This window comes from Citrus sinensis, chromosome 7, assembly GCF_022201045.2.
Source record: "Citrus sinensis cultivar Valencia sweet orange chromosome 7, DVS_A1.0, whole genome shotgun sequence".
Classification (NCBI taxonomy): Eukaryota; Viridiplantae; Streptophyta; class Magnoliopsida; order Sapindales; family Rutaceae; genus Citrus; species Citrus sinensis.
In genome coordinates this window covers 16,268,955-16,294,164 of record NC_068562.1, presented here as the reverse complement: position 1 = coordinate 16,294,164, position 25,210 = coordinate 16,268,955, and the positions used below count along the sequence as shown (strand labels likewise).

General features: G+C 33.2%; 1 protein-coding gene across 3 annotated transcripts; it reads left to right on the top strand.

Annotated features, from left to right (window-relative positions):
- The first annotated feature begins 1,544 nt into the window (after positions 1-1,544).
- Positions 1,545-23,771, top strand: LOC102606832 (calcium-transporting ATPase 9, plasma membrane-type). 3 transcript variants are annotated; one of them, XM_006491977.4, is made up of 33 exons: positions 1,545-1,965; positions 4,396-4,512; positions 4,604-4,643; positions 5,192-5,298; positions 5,387-5,518; positions 5,618-5,707; positions 6,885-6,954; positions 8,075-8,145; positions 8,239-8,322; positions 8,401-8,478; positions 8,558-8,629; positions 9,363-9,446; positions 9,545-9,627; positions 9,715-9,823; positions 9,921-9,976; positions 10,067-10,109; positions 10,216-10,299; positions 10,790-10,927; positions 11,867-11,932; positions 12,018-12,116; positions 13,329-13,439; positions 14,252-14,419; positions 16,146-16,205; positions 16,461-16,625; positions 16,801-16,917; positions 17,775-17,873; positions 19,892-20,029; positions 20,765-20,865; positions 22,025-22,070; positions 22,182-22,316; positions 22,521-22,628; positions 22,706-22,797; positions 23,171-23,771. In XM_006491977.4, exons 1-33 carry the CDS (start codon positions 1,804-1,806, stop codon positions 23,274-23,276), a joined length of 3,231 nt encoding a protein of 1,076 aa, XP_006492040.2. In that variant the 5' UTR covers positions 1,545-1,803; the 3' UTR covers positions 23,277-23,771. The 3 variants fall into 3 exon arrangements, with proteins under 3 accessions (XP_006492040.2, XP_052300941.1, XP_052300942.1); XM_052444981.1 differs by lacking the exons at positions 1,545-1,965; positions 4,396-4,512; positions 4,604-4,643 and having other exon boundaries at positions 5,192-5,293; XM_052444982.1 differs by lacking the exons at positions 1,545-1,965; positions 4,396-4,512; positions 4,604-4,643; positions 5,192-5,298; positions 8,075-8,145 and having other exon boundaries at positions 5,460-5,518.
- The last annotated feature ends 1,439 nt before the right edge of the window (positions 23,772-25,210 follow it).

The following is a 25,210-nucleotide window of genomic DNA, read 5'->3' as shown; positions in this document are numbered from 1 at the left end:
ACCACCGATGACCGACCCCTTATTGTTGAGTGATGATATCTCCACCCCACAATTTTTGTAAATTGACCCCATTTTCAAAATGTAATTATAACAGTTGCACATTATTTCTAAAATTTTTAAATCAAGAACTTTGGAGAATTAATTAACTAAATCTATCTTAATTCACATTTTTTGTGATTTAGATTTTTTTAGCATATTTTATTATAAAGATTGCTTTCATATAAGTTTAAATTGACTATTTTACCCTTATAAAGTAAAATTATCAAGAATTTACTTTAACTTCAATATTTTTCTAATTTGTACCAAACTCATTGTTTCTAATACTACTTTATTAGTATGATTATTATTTTTTAATTAAATTAACATAGTGTCCTTATGGCACAATTCTCATATAAATTCTTAAACTATTAAATTCATGTCATTTACACGTAAGGGTAGTGAAATAATAATTAGGTTTTATTTAAAAAAATAGATTATAATTCGTAAAATTAAATACCTAAATTATTAGATACAATAGCTCATGTTCTATGAGGGTAATTTTGTCTTTTTATATCATAATAATAAAATAATAAAATAAAATTTGTATTAAAATTTATGATCAAAGATGGTCAAAAAACCTAAGAAAAAAAATTAATAGAAGGATTTAATACATTAACTATACAAAACTTTTATTAATTTATATTTTTAAGAATATTGTGAATTTATTGTAATTATTTTCTAGAAGTGAGATGAATTTACAAAAATAGAGAGGTGAAAATATCCCCATCCCTTATTTCTTAGAGCATTTTTTGACCCTAAATTTCAACGAGCTTTATCCATATATTTTACTTTATATTGATGTAAAAGTATTCGTGGACTAAAACTTTTACTAAAATCAATACAACCCAATTACCTTAAGCTATTGACATAAATAAAGAAAAAGTTGAGGAAAAACTTATATGAACAAAAATAATTATGCGAACATACTTCTTAACAGTTCAGAAAAATAATTTCAAGTAGTAACATGTATAATAGAAGTTTAAGAAGGTAAATTCTAGAAGTTCAAGTAGGTAAATACTAAGCCTTATATTTCAATATATTGTATGGTATAAATGTAGTCATTTTCGTAAGAGTATGTTGGCCAAATTGATAATATCTCCTCCATATTACTTAAAAATTATGTTTATTTTCTTCACTTGCCATGTTATTTAAAAAATAATAATTTTTATTCCTACTAAAATTTGATATATCATAAAATTTTACTTATTTAACAATTATGTGATGTACAATATTATCAGTTAATTTGACGTCAGTGTCCAAGTAGATAATGAAAATAGTTTTACATCTGTAGATATTCTGTAATTAATATAAACTACAGGGATATTAGTAAAAACTTATCCGTTCCTTTCGCAGAAAACAAACAGTCGTTTAATCCAACGGCTCTCATGAAACCAGACCAGGTACATCAACATTAAGCGGGAAACTTCGCGGCAACTTCCTACAAATCTTTTCTTCATACTTGCATAATATATATATATATATTTTTTTATTAGAAATCTATTTTTTTTTAATGACAATTTTTTTTTCGAATATGAAATAAAGAAAAATTCTCAAATTTCGGTTTTTGTCGAGCATCCTTGACTGACGCACACACGTTTTTCTGTTATTCAGCTGTTATCGCATAACAGAATCATCCGCATTTTTCGCTTTGTAATTCTTGGTTTGTTAATTAGTTGGCATTGTTTATTTGAAAATACATATAAAGAAGGCTCGCCTGGTGGTCGTTGGATAGACGGACGGACGGGGACATTTTGGAAAACGACAATGAGTACGTCGTCGGTTAACGGATTATTGTCGCCACGTGACGTCGAGGTCGGTCCTTCCAACGACGGTTCCGATGTCGTGTTGGAAGATGACGTTTCTTCTGATCCTTTTGATATCGCTCAGGCTAAACACGTGCCCGTCGCGTCTCTCAAGCGATGGAGGGTAATAAATTTTCCAAAACGCCATTCATTTTAATTTGCGTTGCATGCGGTGAAATTTATTCATTTTTCTTACAAATTTTGCTTCATGTAAAACAGTTGATGTAATTAGTTACAGGTTTGTTGTTCATTGTAAATTTCAATTGATTTTTGGTGAGGCGATGTTACTCATTTGAGAAATTCTCTAGTTATTTTGCATTTGTGAAGAAATTATTTGACTGAATTGTGTGGCTGCGTTGTATGTGATAGACTGATGAAATATTCAAGTGACTGGCATTGAAATGAATTGATTGGATATTAGAAAGCTGTGTTGAAGTCGATGATAATGGTTTCATTATGTGTTTATCGTATCTGACTGCTTTGCTTTTGTTGATGGGATGAATAATTACTGCTGTTAGTTTAATGACTACTTGCAATTATAAGTGGTTGGACATAAGAAAATTCATTAACTGCCAAATGTAGGTGTTTACTAAACACTACAGCTACTTTGTTCAAAATTAAGGAGAAACACAACAGTTACAAACATATACTAAGGGGCTTTTCTAATTATTAAATGCCATATGGAGAAGGTGATAGTTAGCTTCTTTGTTGGGTAGGAAACAGGCATAGACTCCGGCTTCAGTATATTGTTTACATTCTTGAATAAAATTTTCAGCTTATCTTGTAATTTCTTTACTTTGGACCAATGAATTAGGAAGAAGGGACATTGAATAGATAATATTTGTAGACCGCATATAGGGTTTGAGAAAGGGCTTTGAAAAGGAAAGCTTTGTATGATGTGAGATGTTATGCTATTAACGAAATGAAACTATTGCTGGTTTAAAGCCCGGCGTAACTTGAAAAATTCAATTGGCAACTCTATTGTGGATCAACTGTCATTTGGTTGTTTTCATAACTATATGGAGAATTCTTATGAATCTTGGCTGTTTGGTAGGATAAATCAATAAATCCTTGGGAAGTAGTGGTTGCAGTTTACCTCTTTGATTTTCATCTTGAACATCAAATCTAAAGTAATGAATGATTTCTCTCTTTGCATCTGGAATTTAATAACATCAGAGTATGGCCATTATATAATGTGTTTTCTAGAAGGAAATTTCATGGAAGATCATGGCTAGCATATGTCTTCATTTGATCCAGTTACTTGGGATCTCCTTATAGACAGCTTTAGTATACTAAAATAACCGATTACTGTGCTTTCTGCAATCATTATGATGTCTGATGTGCATGTGGTTTGATAAATTTACATTAGACAGGGCTGTTTGACAATTTCATGATTTGGGTTCCATATGAAGGAGATTTTCTTGGGTTGTCTAAAGATATGATCTTTAGTAAATGTGAAATGATGTACTGCATTGCTATTAAGATGTTTCTGCCAGATGGAATAGTAGGTAATTTGAAATGCCAGAGGTTCTAGTTAATGAGAGTGCAACTGACTTAGTCTTAGGCATTTGACTTTTTGTATGGTTTGTCTGCCAATAATGTTTATGGAGTTCTACAGGATGTTGCTGCTTACTTTTTACTTCGTAGAACATAGGTGGTCGGTCATTGCTGCTATTCATACATATGTCTATTAGGAATGATAATTAATTTCAAAAACCTCCACCAACTACTGTAAAACCTGTCGAAAGATTATATGTGTGAATGAGAATGTATATTACTTTTGATATGTTATTACATTTGATATATGGACATATTAATAGATCTTTTGCATGTTGGTTTTTTCTGAACTAGTCTCTTGGCGTGTGACAGAATACCTAAACTTTTATAGCCAGTACCTAAAAATGTTCTCAATAACAATATATAAAATGAAACAGACAAAATAATTTGTACTACGACAATAAGATTGAAATATTTTAAACAGGTTTTATTTGTAATGACTATATGCTTTTACCAATTTGGAATGATTAATCGTGAAATTAGAAGATTTGTTATGTTTGTTATTTAGTGAAAAAATCTAACAAAATCAAGTGTGGAACTTTATTTTACTATAAGGAGGTTATTACTGCAGATAGTATTACTTTATATGGATTTTACCTTATTAACCTTTAGAAATGGGCGGATCATTAACTTTTCCCCTGTTTGCTGGGTTTTGACAATTTTTAACCATTTGTTTATTATACTATCTTCAAAATTTAACTTTCTGTAGATGAAGCTGATTGTAGAGCTCCATGGCAGTAGATGGACATATTATTTCTGCTTTGAAGTACGAAGCAATTGGGATCCTTTTTGAGATTAGATACAGTTATGATATTGATGCTGTGGTTATAGCTATTCATTACTAACTTAACTAACAATTTGGTTGTCTTGTGGTAATCCATTGTTTATTTGTTGCTCATATGCTTATATTACCTTTTAATTTTTTAGGACTGAGATAACTTTTTTGTTTTAAATTTTCTTTTTGGAGTTTGTACTAAAGTAGTCTATTTCCCTATAGCAAGCATCACTTGTGCTAAATGCTTCTCGTCGATTTCGATATACCTTGGACTTAAAAAAGGAAGAAGAGAAAGAGAAGAGAAGAAGGATGATTAGAGCCCATGCCCAAGTCATACGAGTAATGCTCTTATCTAATTATCTTTGCTTTTATGTGAATAATTTTTCTGGTTCTGAAATTAGATGGTTTATCATTTCTGACGTTTTATCAGGCAGCAGTTCTTTTCAAATTGGCTGGGGAAAAACAAATCGGTATGTATTTTAGGAAATATCCTTCATATCAAGTTGCTATAATTATAATTGAGAAATATTCTTCTTCTAGGGTGCAATAAAATGCGGCATTGCTTATCGAGACAGTTACTATGATGTGAATCAATGGTTTTATTTTCATGGTAGAATTAATGATTCCTTTCAAAAAAGTATTTTCAGTGTTCTTGGAGTACTGAATTATTATTGCATTATCCTTCCTTCTGCTGCAAAACTGCATCGACAGTTATCTTGATGACTTCCATGCATGATTGTATTTGATTAAGCTTGGTGGCCTGGAAGAGATTATGTTTCATGGTGGTAATTATGTAAGACTAACATTATCTACATTGGGTTGGTGATCAGTATGATTGCAGATATGTTGTTATGAGCTTAGGACGGACTACAGTTTTCTTTATTACATATTAATTTCCTTTTTTTTTCAGTTTTTTTACGTCTTACTAGTATTCAGTGAATTGGAAAGAATTCACGTTCTATAATTGAATTTTCTTGCATATGCTTTATGTGTAAATTAGTTACTTCTCTGATTTTAGGTACACTTGTTCCACCAGCTCCTTCTGGTGATTTTGGTATTGGACTTGAACAACTTGCTTCAGTGACCAGGGATCATAATTTTTCAGCACTAGAGCAATATGGTGGGGTGAGGCAATTAAGAATGGATTTTTTTCTTGTTTTTCACCCTGTTGTTCAACATACTTTACATAATGCTTGGCCATTTCCTGCATCAGGTTAAAGGGTTATCAGAATTATTAAAAACAAATTTAGAGAAGGGAATTAGTGGTGATGATACTGATTTGTCAAATAGAAGGAACTCATTTGGGTCAAATACATATCCTTTGAAGAAAGGGCGAAGTTTCTTGGTATTGTTTGATATTATATTGTTGTTCTTCTCATCTATTGCTATTTTCTGCCAGGTTTATACTGCTTCCTGCTATTCATTATTGTGCCTTATCTTACAGAATTTTCTTTGGGAGGCTTGGCAAGATTTAACCCTTATAATCTTGATTGTAGCTGCCATAGCTTCATTGGCACTGGGAATAAAGACAGAGGTGTTCTAGTTCTCTTGTCCTTACATTTATTTGAAATTTTAGCTGCAATAATGTTAATGCGTACCTTAACCCCTTGAAAGATGAGTTTTTCATTAATACTTTTTGGTTTTTGAGGAAGCTTCTGCACTAACACGTTTTTCACCCTTTGTTATGTTAGTACACTTGTGATTTGTGTTTTAATGCATGAGGATACAGTGTTTTGCAATTCTTTGAATGTACAACTAGGATTTGATTATTCCCTGCCACAAGTTAATGTGCTGCATCTGAATCTGAAAAGTTAACTAGAAAGTAAGTACTAGTAAGATTTATGCTATGAGTAGAAAGAGTTTTAAATATAATACTGGATGAAATTGCCCTAAGATAACAACAACATGATTGTTGTAATATGTTGGTAGTTGAATTTTGATTATTTTTTATTATGTCATGTTTGCCTTCAAATAATTGGAAGACAGTCAAAAGGTTGTTCTACGAAAGGAAGTTAGTTTTTTTGACATTCGAATGTTGGTATCCCAAAGGAAATGCATTTGATTCAATGTTTGAATATCCTCCTGGGGTGAGTCAATTTAATTAAGTGGTGTTATTGATTTGTATGGGTTGATACAAAAATCAATTACGCGCAATAATTAAAACTGTGAAGCCTTTTGAATTTTTGATTGTAAAATCTTGACGAAAAATTTAAGTTCTTTTTTGGTTTGATTTTTTTCTCTCTTTCACATTTCTTATTCTAATATATAGCTCTTCTCTAGTGTAGTGTAGACCTCCACACTTATAAAATGAGGATTTAAGAAACACAAATGTTGTTTTGCATCAACATAGAGCAAAACGACATTGTATTGCTTAAATCTGTTTTTTGTAAAGTATGGATATCTACACCTAAGAATTTTCATATGTATGAGACACACACTCACACACACGAGTAGGTGGCAATATATTAATTAAATGATTCAGGCAACATAAACTCTTTGGAGTAAATGTTTCCACCATTTTATTGGATGACGTTAATGAATAACATTTGTTTCAATTTTAGTTAAAATATTCGTCCTTCTGAAAAGACAATTAAAATACTCCCCCTCCACACCCCAAAGCTAATTTGCAGATTATTTATTTATTTGCTCTTTCTTCTTTAACATTTTTTTTTCTTTTTTTTTCACCTTATATTTCTTGACTTTTTTCCTAGGGTGTCGAAGAAGGGTGGTACGATGGGGCGAGCATTGCCTTTGCTGTTTTTCTTGTTATTGTTGTTACAGGTATTGAATTTGATGTTCTCATACTTACCTTGTTTATGTTATTTGCTGTCAAATTAAATAACTAATCTGAGTATAGATTGGTTGTAATGGGGTCCAACTAGGGATTGCTAAAAAAGTTAAAAAGCCTTACCTGATGCCAAATTAATTTAGTCCCAACCTTGTTCATGAAACTAAATTTAAATTTAATAAAAGGAGATTAACATAATTATGCAGCAAAAAATGTATGCATGTTAACAAAATGAGTTCTATGAAATAACAGTTGCTTTGGTTTAGAATCCTTTGATATTTAATATATGCTTTCCAAGTAAATTATCTTTCTCAAGATTGAATGATGTTTAAGAACTCAATCTACTATCATCTAAAGATCTTTACATTGGGACAATCTTGTGTAGTTCTTTTCATTAAATAATATAATTCCGAAGCATCTTATGTATCTAATTCAATGCGAAGGATATAAAGTCAAAGAAATCAAATTAAACTCAGTATCAATAGTAAATTATTGATGATCAGTTCAACTAACCTATGAAATTAGAACCATAAATGTTTGGAAAACATTTAATTGAATTTGATGTTTCATCTTATTAAATTATGCAATTAAACTTGACTTCCAATTCAACCTTTGTACAAGAAAAATGGACGCATGATGAAGAGTTAAACGGAATTGAATAGATTCAAGAAGCATATTGCCTGAAGTGCATGACCATCTGTCCTCTTTTATCCCTCTGCCACTAATTTCCCCCTCATGTGCACATTCACCTCAATCTTAAGGACACACTGAAACTTACTATAATTTAATTTATTAACAATGAGGGAACTCCAACAGACCATGTTAAGTTATTGCTTGACCCAAATGCTTATGCTTTTAAGCAAGGAAACTGAAATAGTATTCACTTTCTAAAAGATTTTTTTTTTTAATTGGGGTAATAATATTAATTAATGTGCTTTCCTGATTAGGAGATTGGGCATGCTTGAATCCATTGCCATTTCAATCCGTACCATTTCTAGCTTGAGTTCCAGACAATTTTTTCTGTATTTATTTGCTCATTATAGGCTCCTCTAAGAAGAAACATGTTCCATTTATACGCTAATTATCTTCTTTTCATTTTTACTTGTTCACTAGCAATTAGTGATTATCGTCAATCTCTTCAGTTTCAAAATCTAAACAAGGAAAAACGAAATATACAACTGGAGGTGTGTGCTCAAATGTTTGTTTTTATTATTTTTGTTTCCTCTCTTTTAGTTTTGGGCTAATATGTCAATTATGTAATCGGAAAATCTTTTTAGGCCATGAGGGGTGGTAAAGCAGTGAAGATTTCTATATTTGATGTTGTTGTTGGTGAAATTGTACCTCTCAGAATTGGCGATCAGGTTGGTGTATTTCAGCACAAGTCTTGTTCTTAAGGACCAATTAAAGTTTATGCATAACTGATTAAACACTTTGGTTAGGTGCCGGCTGATGGAGTGCTGGTTACTGGTCATTCTCTTGCCATTGATGAATCTAGTATGACTGGTGAAAGCAAGATTGTGAGTTCGTCGTATCAGTTTGTACAGTAATCTTCCTATGGTTTACCTTTAATGTTCTTAATGACAGTGTATGTTGTAGGTTCGCAAGGATCATAAAACACCTTTTCTGATGTCTGGCTGCAAAGTAGCTGATGGTGTTGGTACCATGATGGTAAAATTTTTATGATGCTATTTTCTTTTGCCTATCCCTCATGATTTTGGTCATCATGTATGTTCACAGACCTTGTTTTTATCTGTTGTTTGGTTTTGGTGATCATAGAGTAATGTTGTGGACTGGTTATTGAATTCAGCAAGTTTTTGTTCTACCTCGTAGCATTGTCTTAGTTCTTTTTCAATATTGATCTTTTCTTTTCTGGTGATGCCTTGTTTGGACTGGTAGACTGGTTTAAGACTTTGGAGGTGACTTGTCGTTTTCTGCTACACCATGTGTGTTCTTATTATTTATCTGATGCATTAACCATTTAGTGATAGTCTGGCTTGTGCTCTTAATAGCACAAATTTCCTTTGTCCATTAGATTTGGAATAAATTTGTAGTTGACCTGCCATATGGGAGAGGGAAAAAATTGAGTTGTGAGATTTCTAAAGGATTTTGCATCAGTCTTACATGTGCTGTAACAAACACACGACTAGACAGTAAAATTCCTTTCATTATTATGTGACATCTATTCTACATGCTCTTGTAGGAATTTCATGCTTTGTGCTAGGGTAACCTAAAACTTTTAATTTGTTTTTGGTAGATAGATTTTTGCAGTAAAATTTCCATGGACTCTCCTTGGAGTCTTCTTGTTGTTTATCACTTGTTTACTTTTTACTACTGTCTTTCCTCCATGGCCTGGGTGGTATTATTTTCATTTGAGGATTTATCTTATTTGAACCATCTACAGGTAACTGGTGTTGGAATCAATACTGAATGGGGATTACTGATGGCAAGTATCTCAGAAGATAATGGTGAAGAGACTCCATTGCAGGTTCATGTCATTTATTTATTTATTTTTCATAGTAAGCTAATTCACTTGTGAGTTGTTACACTTTGTGGCTATATTTAGATATTTATGGAATTTGACAGGTACGATTGAATGGAGTGGCAACTTTCATAGGTATAGTTGGCCTTGCTGTAGCATTTTTGGTACTTGCTGTCCTTTTAGTTAGGTAAGTTGAAGTTCATTAAGAAGTTGCTGTTGTGTTGCATGATTTGCACACCATCTTACACGTTTCAATTTGATTTGGAACTCTTAGATTCTTTACTGGACATACAACAAAGGAAGATGGAAGCTCTGCATTTGTTAAAGGCCGCACTAGCGTTAGCGATGCAGTTGATGGAGTCATTAAGATTGTGACAATAGCTGTAAGTGTAGTCCTGGATAAATAGCTGTAAGTGGAGTCCTGGATATTTTCTGTGTTCTTGTAATAATTATTTGTAGACTAACTCCAGAGCCATTCAGGTTACCATTGTAGTTGTTGCAGTGCCCGAAGGGCTTCCTTTAGCTGTTACCTTGACGTAAGTTTTAGCTATCCCTTTTACTTCATCAAAGAACAGTTCCAGTCTCCTATCTATTTTAATTTTGTTTTGTACTTGGTTCTATGACAGCCTTGCATACTCAATGCGGAAAATGATGGCAGATAAGGCTTTGGCAAGTATCATTATCTGTTTGTCATCAACTATTTTATTTTATCATTGCTTCTGCTTCAATATTTTGTTTTCAGAGTTTCTTTGCCTGACAACAGAAATATCTGCAGGTTCGTAGGCTTTCAGCATGTGAAACTATGGGCTCTGCAACAACAATCTGCAGTGATAAGACCGGAACGTTGACCTTGAATGAGGTGAGTTTTACACTAGGAAGGAAGAGCTGTATTTAATTGTATAAAGTATTGATGCTGCTGCCAACTCTAAGATTTAGTATAAAAGAATTATGGTTTTGGAATATGCCTTGGATATAAGCATAGCCTAAAACATATAACCCTTCAGCTTATTCCTTAAATGTTCAGTCTGGTATCACCCTGATGTATTAGCTGAATTCACTTTACACCCAAAGGTTTAGGGAGGGAACTGAGTTCCGTTAAAACTTCAAGCTGGTAAGTTTAACATAAATTATTAGATTAACTTTGTTCCTCCTTTGTGGTTCTTTAATATTTTGTATTTTTCAAGTTAATGTATTCTATATTTTGGTTCATCTCTTATTTCTATCTCATTTTTTCCCCATATCTCATGGCTTTTACTTGGATAATTTTCTCCCACTCTTGTGTTCTTGCACATTGTTATGAAATGTTTTCAAATATCTGGGTTTGATTGGTGTAATTGTCTTATATATAGATGACAGTGGTTGAGGCTTTCATTGGGAGAAAGAAGATAAATCCACCGGATGACTCCTCACAGATGCACTCAATAGTTATCTCTCTATTAAGTGAGGGTATTGCACAAAACACTACAGGCAATGTTTTTGTTCCCAAGGTAAATGTGTGTGTGTGTGTGTGTGTATTTACATATAAATTTTCATTATGGTAGCAAGCGAAAGCTTTGCATCTATTTGTTTAGGTTCTCATTTGTAGGGGTGGCAAATCATCATTTGTGTATCTTGTCATTTTAAGGGTATTACAAAAATTTGGTCAACAAGGACATGATCATTTTAATTAATCTCGTCAAAACTCCAATCACAAATATGACACAATCTTGAACGAGTGATATTGCGACACAGTTGGACACATTTAATAAACATGTCATTTTGTGTTTTAATTGGAATAAACACAATTTGAGATGTTCAACCTGCTTAATACGATTTGACTAGTTTAACATGAATTCTACCCGCTTAACATATTTTAACTGATTCAGTAAATTTTACTTGTAATCCTTAACCTTTACCTAATAGCTTAAATACAGTTAGAAAAATAGTACTCTTAATTGAATTGTAAATGGATCTCTGCCATAAGTGGGTTGATGTGACATGGATGCATGAAAAATCATTTGTCATTAATCAGATTCAAGTGTAAGGATTTTGATCTCAAACATGACATGATTATTAAATGGTGGCTTGATATCGACACAATTATTAATGGCTGCATTTTATGTGAACCTAAATCCACTATTTTCATGTCGTGTTGTGACCCAAGTTTCTACCTTTGTCTAATAAATGCATTGATCTCTTTTCTCCCTCTGTAGTGTGATGCTGTTTCTGCAGTGGGGTTATTTTCTGAGTGTTTTTCTTTTCCCTGCGGAAACATTGGTAACCAAAGAGTGTTGACTTCATTGTTGATCTTTCTTCTTTCTTTGATGTAGGGGACTTAATTTTTTTGGCTTCCTGTTGGGACCTTTTGCCATTGTCCATATTCTACTGCTTATTATTTCATAAACCCTCAAGCATCAAATATGTTATTAAATGCATTTGCTTTGCAGGATGGTGAAGCAGTTGAGGTTTCTGGATCTCCAACTGAAAAGGCTATTCTCTCTTGGGCAGTCAAGGTGCCCTTTTCAACCCTATGTTGGTGTCTGTTGAATATGTTTTTGTTGTAAAGTGGTTTTAACTTATTTGAAATTTTTGTTGCAGTTGGGGATGAAGTTTGATAGAGTCAGATCAGAGACAACAGTTCTCCATGTTTTCCCCTTCAACTCAGAGAAAAAGCGAGGTGGTGTTGCAGTAAAACGTGTAATGGCTTCATTCTATCATCTTTATGATTTAAATTTGGTGATGGGAAGAATATTGTTCAGGTTCTTTATGGTGAAAATTATACTAAAAGCTCATTAGTGTGTTTCTTTTTGCATCCATTGCTCTAAAGATAGCTGCCAAGCACTAAATGATTTCTGTTTTAGTATTTTGATATTGCGGACAGACTAGCTGCTTCATGATCACTTATATTTATACTTGTGATTTACCATAAACCTAGGAGAACCTACTCCCATAGTCAAGAATATGCCCTTTCTGTGCAATGTCTATGATAGTACAAAACTATTCGAGCTGTTGAGTTTTGTAATAAACAAGTGACTAGTCATATTGACAATTCTCTCTGTGACTCTGTCATGTGAGATATCTGGAAACTTTGAAGACTTTCCTCATTCATAGTTATCCTTTGTCTTTCCCGTAGCACTAAGCTATTCTATCCAAATCCGTTGCCACAAGCAGTTCATTAATCTTCACTATACCGATCTCCATGCTGTTAATTTGGAATTCTGGAGGATAAAGGTGAAAAAACAGGTTTTTAGAATTCAAATGGTTGTGGGTCTTCTTCTCTTATAGCATTCATTAGAACTGGTGACAACAAATTCTTACTATTATTGAGCTCTGATGAGAGAATTATTTTACTGATTGAAATTTGTACCATATTGAATACATCCTCAAATTTTTAATGACATCAGTTGAAACATTCAGTAACCTTGTTCAGTCAGTAAAGCAAGAGAGATCAATGTGGTTGAGATGATTGTAGGAGTAAAGGGTAAGTCCTGACCTTTTGAATTAGAACTGGGGAAACTCAAATTAAGACCCATAGCTTGGTAGAGCAACTATCTCAATATAATGCTTATTTAGGAAAATGATGATGATGCCGAGTAAGTTCCCCAATATATTATTGTTGTTATTTCAATGGTAACAGTAACAACACCACCACTTTATCACGACGGGCAAATGGTTTCAAAGGCCCTGTTGTTCAATATCCATATGACCCCATATTGAATTGTAGACGTTATTTAATTGCCTCCTATATCCTTGTCTCTGATACTTCTGCACTGCAACAACCTTGGCAGCTAGGGTTAGCTCTAGTATCATTGCTTATATATGCTTCGCTGTTTCTATGTGCCTCCACTAACATTGTGCAACTCTAGAGTTAGTTTATTCATTCTTATTTCATTGTTTAACATATCACAGATAAACTCTGAAGTACATGTACATTGGAAGGGAGCAGCTGAGATGATTCTGGCCTCATGTACAAAATATCTCGACACAGATGGTCAGCTCCAGTCCATTGATGGCGATGAGGTTAGAGATAGTTGTTATTGTTATTGTTCCCTTTTTATTTGCAGCAGAAATTTTATGAAGTACATGTGAACTTAAAATGGGACGGGCTGTCCTTTAGAATGTCTATGTTTATGAATGATATTATTATCAGCTTTAGTTATGTACTTTTATGGTTGCACCAATATGGTTCACACAATAATTGTCATTAGACAAACATCCTTAAGTAAAAATTTTGAAATTATAAGATTGGACTAAAGATTAAGTTAAATGTATAATCTATTAATTATGACATGGTCAAAATGTTAAGAATACCTGTTCTATTAGTTGATTTCAACCAAAATGCATTCTTTGCAAGAGCGTCTACCTGTTCTTGTCATACGTATGTATTTATGTTACTTTGTGTTTGCAAATCATATTGGTCTAATATACTTTTTTAACGCTAATTTACATTCCTTTTATCTCTTCTACGAATATTGTTGAATGAAAGTTCGATATGGTTTTCCTAAGATTGATTTGTCATGCTACATATTGGCATAGCGGTTTATGCTGTGCTTCGTGTCAGTATTAGCAAAACATACTGTGATAACATGAGGTCTTTTTTTCCCCCTATTCTCAATATAAATCATACTAGTCATTGGTATATTTGCTTGCTTGTTGCACTATCAGAGTAAATTAAATAATGTTGGTAATGATGTATTGCATATTCAATGTAAGTAGATACATCAAACATAATTTAGTAAAATATCATACGATTTAAATTTTGAGAAATAAATTAGTCTCTCAAAATTATGAATAAGCTTTTGGATGATGATTTTCTTTAAATGCTTCTGCAGGATTTCTTCAAAGCAGCTGTTGATGAAATGGCTGCAAGAAGCTTGCGATGTGTTGCCATTGCTTATAGGTCATGTGAAGCGGATGAAGTTCCCACTGAGGAAGAGAGTTTAGACAAATGGACATTGCCTGAAGAGGAGCTTATTTTGCTGGCCATTGTTGGCATAAAGGTATACATCTTGAAATCATTTTCCAATGTTGTTTAATTTCTTCTCTCAATCTTCAATCATTTTGAATAAGGTGGGCAAAAAAGCCCGGGCTGGCTCACGGCCCTCTATTTTTTCAAAAAATAAATTTATCAATTAGAACAATAAATTTAAATTTTAAAAAATAGAAAAAAAAAAAAAAAAACTTAAATCCCTAATTCATAACTTAATAATGATTAAAAAAACCTAAAATTATAACACTCAACTATCTCTTAACTCTTAATTAATAAGAGGGTGCTTGATAGAGAATCTAGTATTAAAAAATTAAATCTCTAAACTTTTATTTGCTTCATTTTCTTTATTTATTATTTTATTTTGAAATATTTATTTTCTTTAATTCAATATTGATTATTAGCTCATTTCAAGTTTACAACAATTAAAAAAATTATAAAAATAAATGGAAGCCCAGGCCCGCAATGGGCTTGGCCCAGGCCTAGCCCTTATGCTTCCCCTAAAGTGTGCTTGGGCCTGGGCTTGGAGAAACCTGGCTCAGGCCCGTATTTTGCCATCCCTAATTTTGAATTAGTAATAATCCAATGGTTTATTTCTGTTTTGGAGTGTTGGATATTGTACTATCTTGTTTTGCACTAAGTTGCAATATCGTTAATATTGGGGATGCTTATTAGGTTCCTAAGTTTATCCTCTGATTTATTGTTATACTCCTTACTCATAAGGAGTCATCTTTTTTTGGTTAGTCCTCAAATGTGTCACATCTTTCATTGGATAACTTGAGGACTCTTGTCAGCTTAAGCATCTTTCTATGTCATTATCTTGTCTTTATATCTGTCCGAACATTTTTGACATGTATGTGCATTGTCTCTTGAAAAATCTTTATTACCTTGTTTGTTGTGGTTATTTTTCCATCAGATGTATTCTCTTATTTCCCAATTTTATTTCTATGCTCCATGATTCAGTTGTTATTAGAAGATAAAAAAATGGGAAAACAGCTACCCTCACTTCAGAAAAGCTTAGTGAAAGCAAAATGTTGGAGTTTCTGTCGTTGCCTATTTTCTGTTCTTATTTGGTTTCCATGAGGTTTACTCCTATTGCCGATGTTGTAAGTGTTTCTGCTTTGGGAACATCCCAAGATCATTGGAAACTACTTAGAAATGCCTCTAGCTGCCAAAATGCCAGAAACCAGAATTGTAGAATTATAAGGTTCAAAGTGCCTTTTCTTCTGGCAGCGTAGACGCCAGTGTTATCCTGTAGCTGCTAGCAGAATTAAAATGTTTTATTGGCTTAAGTTTAATCATGTACTCTGTATAATGCATTGTAATTTTGTCGATAAGCAGTTCACGTTGGTCAAAACTCCTTAAACATTCAATTCTTGTTTTCACTGTGCTCACTGCGGACTTAGGTCCCAACCAGTAGGTTTTTGCTGATCAGCAAAGCCCTAGCATATCTCATTCAGAGATTCTGCAGTTATGATGCAAACTATGTTGTCTTTTTAGCAGAAAAGTTCTTATCACTCATTGATCATTTGAAATATTCCTGTTACTACTTTGTTTCTGTACTTCTTGGTAAGTTTACATTTTAATGAAAAAGGTTGTTCTTTGTATCTATTAGTGGGTTACTCGTTAATGTCTCTGAACTCTACTTTGTGCACTACTTTGTAAACTTGTAAAAAGATTCATCTTTATTTTTGCATAAATGAAGATGTACTTAATGACTTCATGATATTTATGTGCAGGACCCTTGTCGACCAGGTGTCAAAGATGCAGTGAAATTATGCAGAGATGCTGGGGTTAAGGTGGCTTGTTATATTTGAAAATTGGCTTTCGGATTTTATCTTTTGTGAATAATCATTCTATTTTATGTCTGTGGATGTGGATTTTTAATCATAATTTTACCCTTTATGCGGTCAATTTTATAATGCTGTTACAGTATTTCTCTGTATTATAATGTCAAAGTTAACTTGTAGTGATTACTGTTGATTGTAAAACTACGTGATCATAAATTTCATGCAGAATGGCTGATTATGATCATATTTCTTCTGAAACCACAGGTACGAATGGTCACCGGAGATAATCTTCAGACGGCAAAAGCAATAGCTTTGGAGTGTGGAATACTTGGTTCAGATGCAGAGGCTAACGATCCTAATATTATTGAAGGAAAAGTATTCCGTGCGTTATCGGACAAAGAAAGAGAAAAAGTTGCCCAGGAAATAACGGTATGTTCTAAACAGCATGAACTTTCTGTGATGTACATCAATTATAGATACAAATAAAGCATAAGTTTTCCTTCTCATCTTGATAATTATGATTTTATAGCATTATCATTTGCGTGTGTATATTTATATTTTGCTTCAAGATGGATAACCTAAATAACTTTTGCACCCATTGTAGGTGATGGGGCGGTCTTCTCCTAATGACAAGCTTTTGCTTGTTCAAGCGCTACGTAAGGGAGGGGATGTTGTTGCTGTGACAGGAGATGGCACTAATGATGCTCCTGCACTTCATGAGGTTTATTATGTTTATGACTTTTAATTTGTGAGGTTTGATATGTTCATGGTTTTATAATACTTACAAATATTGTGAGGATGCATCTGGTAGATCAATAAATCTAGTATTTGCACAAGCTCCATTCTGCTAATTCACTTGGAGATTTCAGGTTCACTTTTAGATATTTACACGTTACTAAGTTTAGGATACATCTACTTCTAGATTTTAGAAGCATGGATGTCTGGTAAAGCACTGGGAGATCATAATTACTTTATACTTTGGCACATGGATTTTTTATTTAAAATCCATCAACGTTGCGATTATAGGTGCATGACTGTTGTTTTCCTTTTATGCTTTCATGTCTGCGCACTCCCCTATACTCTCAAAAGTCTATACTTGTCCATTTACTTGCGTTGGAGATTCTCAGTGCTCATGGCAAACAAGTTAAAGTTACTACTTGATAGGCAATCTAAGATGCATCCAGGTTAGGTATAATGTTCGTGGATGAGGTATATGGTGTTCAAAGTTGGTATCTGAAATAGTTCAAAGTGTGGCATGCATGTGTTGATATGGACAGTTACTGGGGAATACCGATAGTATTAATATGGAAAAAGTGATTCACTTAAACATGACAAAATCTGTTGAGATTGGATGATCAATGGGAAAGATTTTGATACATTCTTTGCCTGGAAATTGTCATTGTGAGAGGTTATTATACTTGAATGGCAATTTGTTTATTTGTTTATTTATTTTGCCCCCTGTGCTGCATTCTCGGACTATGATTCTAGCTTCTGCACCATTATTTGCTCAAATTTCTATCATGTAAACATGGTGTTTCTTTATCCAAGCTAATGTGGTTTTACCTTTCTGTATTTCAGGCAGACATAGGTCTTGCCATGGGCATCCAAGGGACTGAAGTTGCGAAAGAAAATTCGGATATTATTATTTTGGATGATAACTTTGCTTCAGTTGTTAAGGTTAGTAAACGTGTTAGAGCCTTTTCTTCGTTGGAAGCTTGATGCTATATCATTCTTATTCTCTGGAACTAAAAGTAGTTTTATCTTGTAGCTAATTTTTACAGAATAATTTTTATGTTTAAATTCTGTCTTAAGAAAATGTCTTCCATTGCATTTGAACTGAGCATGGGTTTAAAATTCCTTACACCTTACGCTTTCCTGTTTGCCTCTTAGCAAAAAATGTATTCTATATTTGATATTTAGTTCAGTCTTGAGGCTTATGCTCAAGTTTGAGGCAAGTTTATGCTAGCAATTTGAACTTTAAACTTCCACATGACATGGTGTATGATCTTTCGAGCAATCTGGAAATATTGGTTCATAGCTATATATTTGTGCATTCTGCAATGGTATTTAAGAATTTTAGAGTCTTAAAAACTTTTCTTGTCTAATACTTGAAGACTAGAGCTTTGATTGCTAAGAATCAATACCAAGCCTGATCTTCTTGTGATTGGCATTACCTATGATAATGCTATAAAATCATAATTATCAAGATAAGGAAAACTTATGATAATTGACCGCATATTATATTGACCGCATAAAGGGTAAAATTATGAGAAGGAAAACTTATGATAATTGGCATTACCTATGATAATTTATATTATATTTGTTAAAGCTTCATACTGTTGTTTGGCCCTTTCAAGTTTGAGCCTTTAGGTCAATTCATAAGTTTACATGGCATCGGAGTAGGTTTATCCATGTCTGTACAAATTCCCTTGAACACATATTCTATTGATTATTGAAACTATAATTAATTCAGAGTGAAGTGTGCTGCTTTTGTTTGATTTTGGATCGATGTGATTACCTGTTAATCTGCTCAGCCTTGCATGTGAGGGGAGTTTTAAGCTCAAATACTATTGTTTAGGTCCCATCTTCAAGTTTAAGCTTAGGTCAAGGGGTAAATTAACAATGCGTAAACCATTGAGTTCTAGGTTGGTAGTTTTCATCAACTAACGCCTTTGTTGTATTCTTTTCATTTTGATTTCTATTATTTAGCTTTAATTTAATAATTTTTCATATATTTTCAAATGAGCTTAAAAGTTGATTATATGAACCAACCACAGCAAGAGTCATGCGTTAAATTATTAGAAAACAATTGTTATCGCAAGTGCCTATGCTTTAAAAATTAACGTGATGATAACTACTGTGAACTTGCTGCAAGAATGTGGTCTAGAAGATGATGATTCATTCCTATGGTAGATAATATAATCTAATTTTAATAAGCTTGGTTTTTGAAGGGACCTCAGATCCCTGAGCATTTTGGCACCAAATGTTACAGATGCTGCAATTTTCTATAGAACCCGTACCTCACTGTGACCCTATGGATAAGATCACTTAGCTTCCTTTAGGGGCCTTGAATCAGCCAACTGCCATGTTTAACTTATGAATATTGGTGTTTGCAGTAATAGTATCTGATCATGCAAATTGCCTTACTAGCAGACCTTTGAATATTTCTTGGTCTCAATAATATGATAGATTCTTTTATGTCTTGGCCTTGTCAGCATACTTGATACGTCTGAAATTCTTTGATGTGCCTATCATGTAAAACAGACTGATATAGTAAATTTGAGGTGTTAACTGTCATATATAACATTGAGAAGTTTGACCAGAAACATGGTAAATGTTGTTAATTTGAGGTATTAATTGTTTTATATAGCATTGAGAAGTTTGACCAGAAACATGGTACATAGTGTTAATTTCCATAAATATATGTACTTTAAATGCGGTGCTTCTGTTTCTCTGTGGTGCGGTCTCTTTTATCGACATTATATATGTTTGCTACTTTATGGAAAATCCTAGTGCAGATAACTAAGGGTGATTAATGAAGGTTTGCACATGTTTTGCTTATTTTTCTTTTTCCTTATCTTTGTCCTGTTGAATCTGGCAGACTGGTTTATTTTTAATGTCTCGTTATTGATTGGCTTATTTTTAATGTCTCATTATTCTATAATTAATATGAGGAGTTTGTCTATTCCTTGTAGGTTGTTCGCTGGGGGCGTTCTGTTTTTGCCAATATTCAGAAATTTATACAATTTCAGCTGACTGTTAATGTTGCTGCCCTTCTAATTAACGTTGTGGCTGCAATATCTTCTGGTGACGTTCCTTTGAATGCAGTACAGGTTATTACTCCATATTCCTCTACTGACTGGCTTCTGAGTTTTTATGTTCTTTGATACGATTGTTTGTTCCAAATTTAGTTGTATTTCTTAAATCTTTCTGCAATAATGTGGCAGAACCAAGAATTGGGGATGAAAGAAAAACATATAATAAAAACTTTCTAGGAATTTTAGTTATAAGCAAGTAGTTTTGCTATTTTTCTCATTACATCTCCTCTAAATTAACAAAGTCTGGTTTTTATTCTATTACTATCGTGTTGATCTTCAACATTGGAGCAAACCTTAAATTGAATTTCCTTGATTTTTTGTATCTTTTATGATAATACTGCTCGTGCACTGAAGTGCTGATAACAGGAAGACGGAATTACTTGAATTCTGTCTTTTATGATAATACTTCTCGTGCACTGAAATGCTGATAACAGGAAGATGGAATTACTTGAATTGTTTACTTATTGTAATTTTTGAAGATGTATACTTGCTGCATGAGTCTTGTCTCAAGCCAAGGGGTGTTTTCTTAATTTCCTTTTTGTATGCTACTGGAGAATCAGTCATAGGCTTGGAAAGTTTCATATGATGAAATCAAGGGTGGTAAAAGTATTATACTGGAATATTGGAAGATCTGTTAGTATCTTCGTATGTATATTTGGTTTTGGAATCTTGTGGATTGTTGTTTACAGTTGAAATGTTTTGCATAGTGTCCCTTTCTGATGATGAATTTTACTGCATTTGCTGTTACAGCTACTTTGGGTTAACCTTATAATGGATACACTCGGAGCGCTAGCATTGGCTACTGAACCACCAACAGACCACCTTATGCATAGACTGCCAGTTGGCAGAAAGTAAGAACTAGTTGTCTTTGCTCAAGATTCATTAGTATGCTCATATATTTTTGAATTTAATACTCGTTAATGTATATAATGTCATTCTATGCTGTCGAATATGTTGTGTTTATCAATCTGCTTGATTGCTATTGTGTGTCAATAGATTCCCTGTGGCTATTTGTAGATTGCAGCTGTCAACGGGTCATATATTTTTGTGGTGACTATGAGAAGTTTTCACGAGTTGAGGGCTTCAAGTTGTTCTCTAATATTTTAATAAGGAACTATTATGGTTTCTAATTAGGCCAAATTTGAAGAAATATATCAATTCACTCAACTTTGAGACACCTTTGTGCATTTGGCTTTGAAAACCTTTGGAAAAGTTTGCCCACCAACCTAGGAATATGTTGAAGAGAGAAAATTTCAATTTTCTCTGCTTTTCTTGATGACTGAATTTGATGTTGAAGGTGTGAACTTCAAATCAGCTGTTGTCAAATGGTGGTTACTTGCTTGTCTGGATTTTCTTCAATAGATTCAGTTTGCTTTTAGTTCCATTAATGCGTTTTCTTATCCTTGTGTGGTGCGAAAGGTGCTTTTACCTATTATGTTTGAATATCAGTAATTTTTAGTTCTTAATCTCTAGATCAAATTTATGACTTTATTAAGTTGAGGTTTTCCTTTCTTTTTTCCTCTGGTCACCTCTAACATTCTCTATGTTTCATAGAAGTTTGTTACTGGTTTTGGCAGAAAACAGAGTATTTAGTAGAAAAATGAAGGACCCTTCATCTTTGACCGAATCTAGTATATGTGATAATACTAGAACATAATGCCATGAATCAAATGTTCTTTTGATGGTGCACACGAACATGGGCACATTGACTCAGGCAGGAAAAGGTTTTCAATTAACTTATGCTTGTAATCAACTATGGGGAATTTTTGGGAGGAAAGAATAAGAAGAGGTTCTTAAGTCACATTCTTATTTTTTCATTACGTCTTGTTAGTTTTTGTTTTGTCATCTTTCAGGCATGCCTAAAAAAGTATGGTCATATTCTTTTTTGATTGTTAATGAGTGTCCATTTGTCTTGAGTTTATTTTTGTAACTACGAATTAAGAGGCTATGTGAAGGATTTTACTATGTTTGTTTGTCTGATTTTAACTGCTGTTTCTTTTATGTTCCCAGAGAGCCTCTTATAACAAACATCATGTGGAGGAACTTAATTGTACAGGTAAGTGGTCTCTTCTAAGCCTTAGTCATTGGTAGACTTGTTAAATTACATTAGAACATGGGCAATAAATACTTCTGCGAAAACGTCATTATCTCTAATTCACCATTGCAGGCCTTGTATCAAGTTACTGTCCTGCTTGTGCTCAACTTCAAGGGCACTAGTATTCTTCATTTGGAGGGTGAAAGGAGACAACATGCCAGTGACGTAAAGAATACCATGATATTCAATGCATTTGTCCTCTCTCAAGTAAGTATACTAGTAGCTAATGCGTGTTTGTAATATATTCCATTTTGCTTTTGCATAATTGATTATATATGGAACAGTCTACCCTCCCCAACACTTGATTGTGTAATGTCTTTCCATTTCCATGTCAATCAAGTTTTTTTTATAAAATATTGGCATTTTTTTTTATAAAATTCGAAGCATTATTCGCTACTGCCCAAAATACAGATATTCAATGAGTTCAATGCTCGAAAGCCTGACGAAATCAATGTCTTCACGGGAGTTACAAAAAACTACCTCTTTATGGGCATAATCGGAATTACCTTTGTACTTCAGGTGAGCAGTCATTTGGTTTTTCATTGAAACCAGTGAATATTTGATGCTAAGAATGTCTCTGTTAAATGTTAAAACAGATAATTATCATTGAATTTCTTGGGAAGTTCACGAAAACTGTGAAACTCGATTGGAAGCTATGGCTTGCATCCATTGGTATTGGCCTGTTCAGGTGGGTTCAGTTGCTGTTGTACGCAAATGAAATGTGTCCCTTTTACATGTATTCTCCTACATACCTTCTCTCTTATCTTTCAATACAGCTTTTATGGTTAAGACACGATGGGTTTTATAATGTCAAAATTTAGGTTGATTTATTGTGATTGTTTTTGCCTGATCCCAAATATTTGCTTTTAAACCAAAAGTATTTGAGGACACTTGATTCCTTGCACCACTCTTGAATCCTTTACAAGTTATCATATAAATTAGCAGTTACTATCATACTTTTGTACTTTTTCACTTAAGATGAGGAGGATTCTTCAATATAGTTTCTGAATTCTTCACCATGTAATCGTGAATAACTCTTGACTGTCCCTTGTTTTCAACAGCTGGCCTCTTGCTGTCCTTGGAAAAATGATTCCAGTTCCGAAGACTCCTTTGGCAGTCTACTTTGTTAGGCCATTTCAGCGATGCATAAATGCTCGCAGATCATAATTTCATCCTTGCTGGAGTTTGATCGCAGAGTTCATATATTACTCGATAGAATTCGATATGACAAGATCCTCCACTAACCCATGTAACTTGTGCTCATATAATTCAATAGTTAGCATAGTATACTTCCAGGCGTTTTTCACGTAATTTTGCATGGTGGAAATGTGCACGTGCCAGTTGGTTCAATTGGCAAAATGAATCTCTTGAGGCGGTATAAGAGGTTTGCTCACTGAACTCCGCTCGCATCAAGGTGGGAAAGGGTTCGGTTCATATTCATGTAAAATATATTTAAAAAAAAAAATTGGAAAAAAATAAAGTGGTGCAAATGTAAATGAGAAGCTTCTCTTCGGTGATAAAAATACTAGGTTGCCCTAATTGAAGACTGTTTATACCTTATCTGTAATAGAGACATTGATGCTGACATGGAAAATCGTAAGAGGCTCCATTTTCAGATTTTCTTGTGTTAAAAGGATTAATTTTAGATTATTTTCTTGTGAATTGATTTTTTTGAAATGATTTTTACTTTCGAAAACTTTAATTTATTTGCTATTTTTGTAAAAAAAATTCATCAGCTCTATTCCCTTATCTTTAAACAAAAATAAAAGTAATTTAATGTTTTAAAAAAATAAAGGAATGATTTAAAAATAGTCAATCTATAAGGGGTAATTTAAAATTTGCTATCCAAAAAAATGTTCTTATTTTGTTGAGTCTCTCACTTTGCATCGAGAGACTTATAAAACATTAAATTACCTAATAATGAAAGGATTTCTTTATAACCACTAACAAAATCGGTAACTAGAAAGCCCATGGGCTTCTTTTGATAACATGCTGTGAATCTGCCGGGGGGCAGAATTGACACCAAGGAATAACCGGAGCTCAATCCATGACTCCAATTAAACAGAAGAGTTGAAGTTCAAACCCTTATCAATCTGATGGATAAAAAAAAAGCAAAGAAAAAAAGAACATCAATCAAATGTGTACAAATAGTTACACCGCCAAATAATTTATCCATAGATTATTTTACTATTGCAATATTACATCTTTATTACACATGGTGGCTTATCCCAGTTATAGTAGATATCCGACCAATGAAAATCATTATAGCCATCCAAAGAATCTTTGGTCACATGCCATTCACATTCGTTGCATCTACCTTCATCCCTCCTGGCTTTATAGAGATCATAAACCCCACAACCATCTCTCCAACTTACACTACAAAAAAATAGCGTTGTTCCCCAAACATTTACCTTAAACTCCCAACTGTAGTGACCATATGGATCTATCACATGAGGTCCCAAATCATCATCTTTGGATTTACAATGAATGGTGAAGTTTAAACTCTCGTCCAAAAAGTTATAGACGATTACATGGGTTTTGGTTGTGGGTAAAATAAAGCCTTCTCCTTCCTTATTGTTTGTGTCAGAAATGGCACATGGGGCCTCCCATGAGGCAACGAACAATACCACCATTAGCAACACAATAATTTTGTTAAACAGACCCATGGTTAATTTCTGATTGTATATATTTCACTCGGTTTAATAAAAAAGAGTAAAAGAGTATTTATATAACTTAAAACAGCAATAATTAATGATAAATGAGAGACATTAGTTGTCCTCATGCATGAGAAACACGTGTCTTTCATTAAGATGGACAGATGTGTCTCTAGTTAATTGAAAAGAGAATCTCTTTAAATGATAAATCAAAATAATAATAATAATAATAATAATGAATTTTTGAAGTAATGAAGCAAGAGTTAAATTTTATCATAACAGAATTATTCGGTGGATAATAACCAAGTACTCAAGAGTACAAAAATTCGTTGGACCTCTAAAAAAAAAATACAAACACATCTTAAACAGTATTGTAAAAGATAAAATTGCACCAAAGGCACCTTAAAAGCAAACCTAGCCGAATAATTTTGTTGTTTTGTAAGACAA